Consider the following 11961-nt stretch of genomic DNA (forward strand, 5'->3'; position numbering starts at 1 on the left):
TTTAATATTCCTTTTTTTTCTTGTACTTTCTGTTCTAGGCACTTCGTACATCCATAGATGCATATGACAACTTTGACAACATATCCCTTGCTCAGCGTTTGGAGAGGCATGAGCTTATTGAATTTAGAAGAATTGCTGCATACCTTTTCAAGGGCAACAACCGCTGGAAACAAAGTGTCGAGCTGTGCAAGAAAGACCGGCTCTATAAGGTATATATGACCAGTGGTCAAATCTAATAAGGGTTCCAACCGTTGACAATGCAGACCCTAATTATTCTACGGAATAATTAGGTCAGTCCAAAAATTGCTGCCATCACTGTACTTGATAGACTGCTGCACATTTTTCTAGCACCAAATGGATATATTTAAAATATTTCACATGGAGATGACATTTCCTTGATGGCCATTAGTCCTGACTGGAAGCCATACGCTATAGCAAAGGATAGATGTTCTCTTGCTTTATTTTAATATTTTAATTGTCTCATTGATAAAACTTAACCAGTGTGCTAGTGATGCCATCTGTATTTACACCTTTCTCTCCCAGGATGCCATGCAGTATGGCTCTGAATCCAAAGACACAGAACTGGCAGAGGAACTTTTGCAGTGGTTTTTGCTGGAAGGGAAGAAAGAGTGCTTTGCAGCCTGTCTCTTCACTTGTTACGACCTGCTGCGGCCAGATGTGGTCCTGGAAACTGCATGGCGGCACAACATTATGGACTTTGCCATGCCCTACTTCATTCAGGTCATGAGGGAATACTTAAGCAAGGTAAGAACAGACACAAAACAATAGACAAAAAAAAGTCTATTCCGATAATAAATGAAGAGAATATAAGAATGGCGCAGAAGTGCTGGCTCCTAACGAAAAACTGTTCACATCAGTATTGGAACCTTCTGCATCTGTTGTGCTAGAGCGCTTACAAATGTACATCTGCACGCTTGTGTTTTTTTATTTTTTAGCGGATTTATTGCTGAATTGGCAACAGGACTAACCAGTTAAACATGGCAGCGTTTTGGTCAGAAAGATGTCTTATTTTAGATTTGTGAAGTGGAACTTTATATTTTAGTTGGATAATGAATAGCAATCACCATTATAAGTTATCCTACAAGCTAGAGCGTTGACTTATTTGTTCACAGGAATTTTTATTTTTTAAGGTCCCTTTCACACAGGGGGCGAGAATGCCGCGCGGGTACAATGCGTGAGCGGAACGCATTGCACCCGCACTGAATCCGGACCCATTCACTTCAATGGGGCTGTGCAGATGAGCGGTGGTTTTCACGCAACGCAGGCCCCATAGAAATGAATGGGGCTGCGTGAAAATCGCAAGCAAGTGCGGATGCGGTGCGATTTTTCACGCATGGTTGCAAGCAGATAATGGGGATGAGCAACCCCGGACCCCATTAATGTAAATTCACTGTATTATTTTCCCTTATAACATGGTTATAAGGGAAAATAATAGCATTCTTAATACAGAATGCTTAGTAAAATGTCGATTGAGGGGTTAAAAAAAAACTCCACTTGATCCCGCAGCCGGCATCGTCTTCTTTCTTCTTCTTTCAGGACCTGCAAATGGACCTTTTGATGTAATGGCGCTCACCGCGTGGTAACGTCAGCGCAGGTCCTGCTGAATGAAGATAGAAGGATCTTCTATCTTCGTTTAGCAGGACCTGCGCTGACGTCACCACGTGGTTACGTCCTCAAAGGTCCTTTTGCATTTCCTGAAAGAAGACTATGCCGCAATGCACACGCGACGCATCTGGAGCAAATCCGGAACGCCCGTGTGAAAGAGGCCCAAGTGTGATGATTTGTGATGACCCCCATCGATCATTAATCAACTGTATTCTTGCAAAATTGCACAGTGTATTTGTTTGGGCTAATAGTGGACTATGCTGCACTCAAAGAGGACCTGTCACATCCTCTAACTATAGCAGCTTCCTTTACCTTGCTTATAGCCTAGGGTTGTTTCGGGTATCGAACTTTCGAAACCCAGTCGATACTTTGTCCCTGTCCCTGTATCAATACGATACCGGGATTTGCCTTTTATCGATACTAGGCTGTGCTACTGCATAGCCCAGTATCAGAGAACATGATCGTGCTGCTCTCAGTGCGGCCATGTTCCCTCAGCAGCACAGGGAGAAGGAAGCAGCTGCCACTGCCACCAATGAGAGCGCAGAGGGGAGAGGCTGTGGCAACTGCGCCACCAATGATAACTAACGTTTAATACATTACAAATACAAGCGGCAGAAACACATTGCTGGCACCCGACCTCTGACAGGGTGCTGTGATCCGCGGCAATTAACCGCTCAGGTGTGCGGCACATGAGGGGTTAACTGCCGCTGATCGCAGCTCCCTGTCAGAGGTCGGGTGCCAGCAATGTGTTTCTGCCGCCGGCTGTAATTGTATATTAAATGTTAATTATCATTGGTGGTGCAGTGCGCCCTCCCCCCTTCCCGTCCCCAGTATTAAAAACATTGCTTTATTAGGGTGAATAGGACAAAATATGGTATCGAAACTGAATCAAAATTTTGGTATCGAAACAACCCTACTATAGCTTCAGAGACAGTTTTCCCTTTCATTATGGCCGTTTAGGTTCCAAATACGCAATGAGTCCATGGACTGTCAAGGGGACTGTAGAGTGCTGATTCTCACCTGCAAGTGAACGAGAGAGTGACACTTTCTGCATTGATTGGACAGGAGCCGAGCACAGTGGTTAACTCCTTATTGAAAATTGGCACAGAGGTCTGCCCCCTTGCATGGACTCATGGACTCAGTGGCATATCAGAAGCCGTAACTGTCAGCACAGAATTTGTGGAATGCCAGCTACAGCCAGGCAAACGCAGCTGCCATTGCTGGAGGTTGCGACAGGTCCCTTTTAACCATGGAATACTTGGAACATGCAGTTATATTTATATAGTGTCATCCTATTCGGCTGGCACAGTTAGGCTTCATTCACACATCCATGGAACACGGTCCGTGAGATACCGGACTGGCATTCTGCTTAGTGCAGGAGCGCACGGAGTCATTGGTTGCTATGACGCTGTGCTCTTTGTGCTGCCGCCACAGTACGGTATTACACTCATATGATCTATATGAGTGTATTACTGTACTGCAGCGGCACAAAGCGCACGGCGTCATGGCAACCAATGACTCCGTGCGCTCCTGCACTAAGCAGGATGCCAGTCCGGTATCTCACGGAAGTGTGAATAAAGCCTTAGGCCTATTGCACACGACCGTATGGCTTTTTCTGTGTTTTGCGGTCCGTTTTTCACAGATCCGTTCCGTCTTTTGTTTCAGTTTCTGTTCCGTTTTTTCCGTATGGCATATACAGTATACAGTAATTACTTAGATAAAATCGGGCTGAGCATAACATTTTCAATAGATGGTTCAGCAAAAAACGGAACACATACGGATGCATTTTTCGTATGTGTTCCGTTTTTTTTGCGGACCCATTGACTTGAATGGAGCCACGGAACGTGATTTGCGGGCAATAATAGGACATGTTCCATGTTAGAACAGGAATACGGAAACTGAATGCATACGGAGTACATTCATGTTTTTTTGCGGAACCATTGAAATGAATGGTTCCGTATACTAAACGCAAAAAACGGCCAGTAAACGGGGGGGAAAAAACGGCCGTGTGCAGGAGGCCTTATGGTGCAAAGATCCAGGTCATCCAATAAAGTAATGCATGCACACGCCAGGAGGACCCTATCCATGCTTCCTAGTGCGATTCTGTGCTGTCACTTGTTTGGTGGGAAAGATAAATGTCTATAGCAGTTGACGTGTAGTGCTGAGTGTTTATGCACTGTTAAAGGGTACCAACAGGATTTTGTATTGGCGAGGGTTGCACCAACAATCTTTCACAGCTACAGTGACTGTGGCAGCAGCCTGGCATTTGGTTTATATTCAACCTCACTCTAGATTTCCTATTAGTGAAAAAAAGACCAATCTGAAACAGTAATCTGCAAGTATTTCTAGTAGCAAGGCCTGACAGATGGATTGTATCCGAAATTTAAGGGATTGTTAGTTGCTGCAGTCCAACTCCAAGCAGAGAACACACCCATCTTACATCGAGTCTTGATGTCATGCAGGCAGATCTTTCAAGTGCAATCACCAAGGTCTTTGCTTATGATTATTTAAGTACTGAGCAGGCTACAGTTCCGGAGAACCCCTTTAAGGTCCTGTTTCCTCCATAATGATGTGTTGCCTGTCAGGAAGGCACGTTATCTACTTAGCAACCACAATGCATTTCTATAACTGTTTTACAGGGGGGCGATCAACCTATGCACCACTTTGTTTTCTACCGTACCCATGCCTCCTGTAATGGTATATTGCTAGGCTACTGATTTGGATTTATGCATCAAATCCACTACAGAAACCCAGACACAATGGAACCCATGCCTGTTTCCTCTCCTTGTCACATTTCCTTTGATTTCTTTGTTTTTATTCTCTCTAACGGCCTTAATTTTTTTTATTTTTTCATTATTTTTTTTTCTTTGCTTATTCTTCCTTTTTGTTATGCTCAATGTGAAATTTGATTTTCTAAGCTGCACCCTCTGAATTCCTTTGCAGGTTGATGCAATAAAGGAAAAGGTGAAAGTTGATTCTTGTTTTCCATCTGTAAACCTGGAAGACTAAGTCTAAAGAATCTGCATGCGTTTCCCACACCGCCTCCTTTCTTTTACTACTACAATTACTACTTTTGCTGCTGTCCTCCTTCCCCCCCCCCCCCCCCCTCAAAAAACACTCACTAAAGCCTCTGCAGGCCTAAAATACCAGAACTAAAATAGTTAGATTTAGGTTGTTTCTAGTGTTTTGATACTAATCGGCTAATCTCAGGAAGATACAAGGTATTGGTTCACAGTTACTAATGTAAACCTGGTCATTGGTCTCCTAATTCTGAAGGATGTGATACATATGCCGTGTGTAGTTTAATCGCACACCACCAGATGGCGCAGTCCTTCGTTGACAAACCTACCTTAGGGATACAGGTTATGTAAGGCTTTATCAACAAGCGTGTAGTCAAACTTATGTGCATCCTTCAGATTTATCAAATTATAATTTTTTATTTGATAAAACTGTGATCCAGTTCCTGATCTTTTTTTATTTTTTATTATTTTTTTATTTCTTTACTGATTTTCTGACAATAGCCAAAACTAAAGTCACAGAAGTGACTCTCTTGCTGTGGTTATTGGTTTTTTCCTTCCCCTCACTGGTCCAGATCGTATGGTGTCAGCGTCCATTGCCAAAGTACATTCATTATATATATAAATTAAGGGGAGGAGGGGGGTGCAAAAAAAAAAAGATGGTGGCCATTTGTTCTGCGCCCCTTCCCATATAAATACTTTGGGGTTCCTGTAAAACTATATTGCAAAAATCCTGTTAATGCATTTTGTAGTTTCTTTGGCAAACGGCCTGACGCCATAGGAATGATCTCCTGGACTCCGGAAATACAGCAGGGGAATGTCCTTCTGTGCCTGACCCTTGAGAGAAATCTGTGTGAGTGTGTTTGTGTGAAAACCAAACCGGTAATTGAACTGCAGTAGTGTTGCACTATGAAAGCACAGCATGAAGAATTCCAGCCTTTTACCACCACGTTTTTCAAATGATAGAGCAAGCCTTGCGGTTGGCTGTCTTTATCAGGAGCCTGTATGGCGACCTCCATATTATTTTTATTTTCCCAGAATCCACTCCTTGCTTCAGTTCTGTTGCCGTTTCTTTTCATGCACACATTTTACACTTCACGCGCCAATGGCGTTCAATGCATGTTTCCAGAGGAGTTCTTCTTTTTACCTTGCAATGTGCTGCTTCTGTGGAAAAGCCTTTCATAGCTGTTCTGTCTTGACGTTTACATGGATGACACGAGGTGCGAGAACAGAGTAGACGGAGCAAGTGGCATCCCTGTAAGCCCAAATGGTTGCAGTCCAATGCTTTTATGCCTTTTCTCCCTACTATTACCACCAGTTGTATGTGCTGCTCCTACTCCCAATTAGCGTTCAGTGGCCATCTGAAAGTCGTCATGGGCTGCAGTAACAGGAATGACCGCACCTGTATTCGAACATCACTGTAAAGAATGGTTACCTAGGAATAGATCTTTAAAGGGGTTGTAATAACACTTATTTCCTATCCACAAGACAGGGGTAAGTGATTGCTGAGACCCCCAGTGATCACAAGAACAGGGGTCTGCAAATGCCCCATGAGAATAAAACTTTGTGCTCTATTCACTTCTACAGCAGCAATCCTATAGAAGTCTGGAGAGGTGGATGCACATGAGCACCACCACTCTTCTCATGGGGCAGTTCAGAGGCACTTCTGGACCCCCTGTTCTCCTGATATGAAGTACTTATTTTATATCCCCCAGGATAGGGCATAAGTGTTAATAGTGACACAACCCCTTTAAATGCTTTTGAATCCACCTCCAGTTTGGGGGAAAATGTGACAAATCCCAATTTTCCAAATTTCAGAGAAAAACAAAGTATCAAAGGATACGATGTTGGTAGTCACAATTGTGTTTTTTATTTCTTCCCATATATGTTTCTTTCTTAGTGGATTGCATATTTTAAATGACTAGCAGTATGTAGGTATTGAAGACTCCATATCCCGAATATGACCTGTAAAGCCCCTTATTCATAGGCGGGCAAGGAGCATGTGGAAGTGTTTGTACCTCAGCTTTTATTGTCTGCATACCCGCCTGTTATGGGTGTAGAAATAGTGCTTTTTGCCTTTTTGGGGCTTTTTGTCTTCCACTTAGTGGTTATATGGCATGATTAACACCATAATACTGCATCATTGCATTTGTGGCAATGCCTTGCCTGCACGAAGAGCAGGACCACACGCACAAATTGTTTAGGTGGTGTCTTCCAGGCTGTTATGTTCGGAGGTTTTCAGTACTCTTCTGCCGTCAGGCGTCTAGGAAGATGTATTCGAAATCCCAGCAGGCCTCACAAAAGCGAGCCCCATATATTAACTCTTAAAGTGAATTTGTATCTGGGCACTTTAGCTTCATGTTGTGGATCACAGAGGAGGACATATGAGGGATGATCAGACAGAATGAAGAATATTGGCTATAAAGGAGGTCAGGGGACATTTTTATACCTATATACATTACACCTTTGTTTTAACCCTTTTTCTGCACCTTTAATATTCAGTGTTAGACTCTGTGACTGGAACTAATGTGAATGACCTGCATGTTTGAGCATTGCTTGAATTTTCCTTCTTGCAAGCCATTAGGATGTCCTTTCCTGTAATCTCATATCTTACTCACAATAGATTCCCATTGTTGTCTTGAGTCCAGTGGAACACGAGACATAGAAGTCCTAAAAAATGTTATTTATTAAAAATTGTTTTGGAGCGACTATATGAAGACCATGTTCCCCGTGATGTCATTGCTTCATTTTAAAGCTGTGTTGCTTGGAAATATCTACACGAGTCGTTCTATAGGTGCTTATATTAAACAATAATTGATATGTTTCTCTAATGTGCATATTTCAAGTGACTGCTGATACTAAATCCAGGCTCCATTTTGCGGGTGGCATAATATGTAGCCTTTTTATATATATTAGATATAAATCTTTCTGAATATTAAGGCTTTTCCACGTTTTTAGTTTTCAGCACTCTAGGATTCTCATATCATTTGGGGATCATGTAATGTATTAACATCCTTTTCTGTACCGTTTAAAAGGTTGACAAACTGGATGCCTCTGAATCCCTTAGAAAAGAGGAGGAACAAGCTACAGAAACGCAGCCTATTGTCTATGGTAATTTTTACTATTCATGACATTTCCTTCTTTGCATGTTACTATACAGCCTACAGTTATTTGCTTTAGGCCTGTTTGACACAGAGGATCTCAAAACTGGAATAAAACCGATTCGTGCCATTCAATACATCCAAATGCATCCGTTTTGGCCGATATCGTTTGTATTAAATCTAAACCAGATCTGGTATGATAATCATTGTAAGCAGCAGATCCAGTTTTTTAGCTAACAAAAAATAATACGATTTGGCACCATAGGCTTACATTGATTTTTCATGCCAGATCTGGTTCTTCAGTTCCGCAGACTGGACACAAAATCGCAGCTTGCGGCGGTTTTGTGTCCAGTCAAAAAATGCAGCAAAATGGAACAGGATGCATCTTGATTTTTATTTGATTTTTATTTTTATTTTTTTTCACCATTGTCAATGAATGGGCACAAAACTCATCCGTTTTGCCCTGGTTTTGAGATCCTCTGCTGGATCTCAAAACCAGAAAGCCACAACGCAAGTGTGAAACAGGGTTTATCTTTGTAGCAGTGAGGCAGGACCATAGACTGTAAAGGGTCTATTAGAATGGCAGATACGCTGCCAGATTATCGCTAACGATCTGGCAGTGTAATACTGCTGCCGATTAACCAATGAATGAACAAATGCTCGTTCATCGGGCAATCCCAGTCTTTCAACAGTTTTTTTTTTTTTTTAAATATAATCTTTATTAACTTTTATCATTTTTCATTCCAAAAGCATGTTACAATGGTATGAGAAATTGACAAGGTTTGACATAAAGATACAATATATCTGCCACATACTGAACAATTTCTTACAAGAATAAAGCTGATCCCCAGCTGTCATTCCTTTCACATTATTTATTGGCTGCTCGATCAAAATTCTGATCTTCAAAGGTAGTCAACTAACCCCTAACTGAAGATAACCCCTTGCCCCCCCCCTCCCTTCCCCCTCTCCCAAACTTTTTTCTCCAGTATACCGGATCTAGATACATTTTATACTTTAATCGGACAATAATCTCCCTAAGGTCCCAGCAATTTTTCGTTTCAAATACCACTCCGAGGATAGAAATGGTGTCATCAAGCTCTTCAACTCCAAATCTGAATATACTATTATCATAAAATCTTCCCAACGTTTTTTCAACAGGTTTAAAAATCATTGCTTCGTTGGGCAGATCTGCTTGCAAACAATGATTCAGTATGGGGACGAGCGATGGCATTAGTTATCACTTTTCCCCATATTGAGAAGGAGATTGTTGCATGCAATACGAACTTCTGCTTCCTTCCCGACAGTCACTTGCATTATCTGCCTGTCTAATAGTGGCTTAATACAACTTTGACTGCCTCCTATCCAGACCCCCCCCCCCCCCTCCCCCAATAGATATTGAGATATTGATAATTTCCACTCTATTAGACCAAGCACACACAAGCGAGTTCAGTGTGAGAAATACGCAGCATGTGGCAATGCGAGTTCCCTTTCTGATCTCTGCTTCTCTGATAGGATCGCACAGCATTATAATGATTTATAATGCTGCTAGACCTGCATTCTATTGGATTACATTGACATAATGCTATCGGTGTAATTCAGTAGATTCCTAGTCTAACAGGGACACAGACACTTATAAAACATTATAATGCAGTGCCATTCTGTCAGAGGAGCACAGGTCAGGACGGGAACTCACACTGCCATGCTCTAAGCGTTTCTCTCCTTGAACTCTATAGTCTGAGTCTGGCCTTAAAATGGTTTTCCACGTTCTAGTTCTTGACACCTGGCACCCCCACCATGCAGCTGTTCACAGATGGGACTGTGCAGAGTGTGAGGCTGAGCTGCAGTAGTCCAACACAGTCACAACACAGAGAATGGAGCTGTGCTTCCTGCTCTGTGTTTGTGTTAGTTTTGTTATTTCCAGTGGCTGCTGAAAACTGATCAGTGGAGGTCCTGGGTGTCTGACCCCCATCAATCTGATAAGTGGTTGTCCAGCCGTTAATATTGGTGACCTATCGTCAGGATAGGTAATCAATATCTGAATGGTACGGGTCCAACTACCGTACCATTCAGATATTGATTACCTATCCTGACGATAGGTCACCAATATTAACGGCTGGACAACCACTAATCAGCTCTTTATTTTCATTACACTGCACTTTGTCTCAGAAGTGCTGTGTAATACAAGTACCCGCTCCATTCAAGTGAATGCCACCGGTCCACAGGAGAAGATGCACAGTGTCAAGATGAGGAAGAGGTGTTTGCGCCACCATCTCGTCAAACAGCTGATCGGCAGGGGTCCGGGTGTTGGACCCCAGTCGATCTGATATTGATGACCTATCGTGATGATAGGTCATCAATATTTAAGGCTGGACAACCCCTTTAAGGATTGGTCATCAGTATCTATGGCTGGGAAAACCTCTTTAAACATGGTAGAGGCTTCCTCTTTTCAGTTGCTGTTACCCAGGAAACCTGGTCAGCAGAGTGATTTCTATTTTACTGGAAATAAAATGTTCCTTATTAGTTGACCAGTCTATTTTATTTATTTATTTTAACTTTGGTTTCTTGAGCTTTGAGGTTTTTTTTTTGTATGCTCTAACCTCTGTCTTATTTCTTTTCTCTAGGTCAGCCCCAGTTAATGCTGACAGCGGGACCCAGTGTTGCAGTACCTCCACAAGCTGCATTTGGCTATGGTTATACTGCACCTGCCTATGGGCAGCCCCAGCCAGGATTTGGATATAGCATGTAAAAGAAAAGGGTTGGAATCTTTGAACCTGGGCTATTTTCTTACTGAAACTCCACCGTCCCTCTTCCGCCTACTGTCTCATAGCAGGGAAAAGCTGCAGAAATTGGCTCCCTATTGTCATGAAGGACAATTTATTTTTTACAGTGTATTTGGATCATACTTCCCTTAATTATTTTTCTTCACATTCCGTAATCTACAAAAATTGCAATCTTGTATGTTAGTTGATTTCTTTTAAGCAGGCTTTTTATTTTATTTGGCATTGTGGTTTGTTTGTGTTTTTTTTTTTTTTTTTTTTTTTTTTTTTTGTTCCCCTTTTTTTTTTTTTTTCCTAAATGAGTTGCTTGTAACCCCTCCAGTAGTTGGGGCTTCATATGGTGCGGCTGCTTCAGCTCTTAGAGAAATTAATCCAACTCTCAACCCCTTAGAGGACCTGCAATACATGATGTAAAACAAAATGTTGTAGAGACACTGGTAGCGAGGGGTTAACAATGCTAACAGTCTGTCGTGAAGAATCTGATTTGCACTCTTAGCGTTAGAAAAAGTTAATATTGACTCTCAGAATTGATGTATGTAAGCAGCGTATGTACTGTCTTATCTAAATGCATATAAATCTACTTGTATATTCTGAAGAAAAAATGAAATTGTTTCTATTTCCACATGCAAGACTGCCGATGACAAAAGAACACTAATCTACATATTCTATACCACTTGTTGTGTGACTCTGTTAATTTTAGCAACATAAAAGACGACTCTACGTAAAAGGAAAAGAAAAAACCCCATCCGTCACGTAAGGGAATATTCAGTTGCGCATATAGATAATGCTAGTGTGTGTAGCTCACTCCATGATGAACAGATGGCCCTATGTCGTGCTGTATCCTGTGCTTTTTTTGTGGGACCATTTCATTCAGGAACAAAGAAGGCACCATAAATCCAGTCTGTGTACCCTTCTCCTGCTCCCTGAGGTTCGTGTATGTTGGATATTGTGGTGTTCTTAGGTCACTGTTTTGAGTGTACAGAGGAGAGACTTTAAGCAACAACATCTATCAATGCTGTTCGGTTTTGTTTGTGCAATTTGAGATGACAGATTTAAAAGAAAAAAATAAGTAAATGAAATAAAAATACTGAACTGTGGACATATTATACAATAAGAGTTTTGATTTGTGTCTTCAATTCCCACACACCTTCTTTTCAGTGAGTGTTTTTTTTCATTGGATTCATTTAAACAAAATAATTATATGCAATGTGACTTGTAATCCTGGAGACGGTGACATTAATCATATGCACATTTAAAGACCTCTCCCGTTTTAGCAACTTCTCACATTCCCTGCAAACTAACAATTCTGGAGCATCTGTTCTTATGACTGTAAGTTAGAAATGAATAAGTGAATGAGTGTCTTACTAGTCAGGGGCCTGTGCATATGTTCCCACATTGCTGAGAAAAATCAAGTTTTAATATATGTAATTGAGCCTCTAG

General features: G+C 41.7%; 1 protein-coding gene across 3 annotated transcripts in view; it reads left to right on the plus strand.

The window, feature by feature from the left end:
• CLTC (clathrin heavy chain) overlaps window positions 1-11618 on the plus strand; it is a 92261-nt gene extending 80643 nt beyond the window's left edge. For all 3 annotated transcript variants that reach the window (XM_040424662.1, XM_040424663.1, XM_040424664.1), the window contains 4 exons: window positions 39-209; window positions 544-765; window positions 7679-7754; window positions 10366-11618. In XM_040424662.1, coding sequence (XP_040280596.1) covers window positions 39-209; window positions 544-765; window positions 7679-7754; window positions 10366-10490 — 594 coding nt within the window. In that variant the 3' untranslated portion in view covers window positions 10491-11618. The remainder of the gene's footprint in view (window positions 1-38; window positions 210-543; window positions 766-7678; window positions 7755-10365) is intronic.
• The last annotated feature ends 343 nt before the right edge of the window (window positions 11619-11961 follow it).

Source organism: Bufo bufo, chromosome 3 (assembly GCF_905171765.1).
Source record: "Bufo bufo chromosome 3, aBufBuf1.1, whole genome shotgun sequence".
Classification (NCBI taxonomy): domain Eukaryota; kingdom Metazoa; phylum Chordata; class Amphibia; order Anura; family Bufonidae; genus Bufo; species Bufo bufo.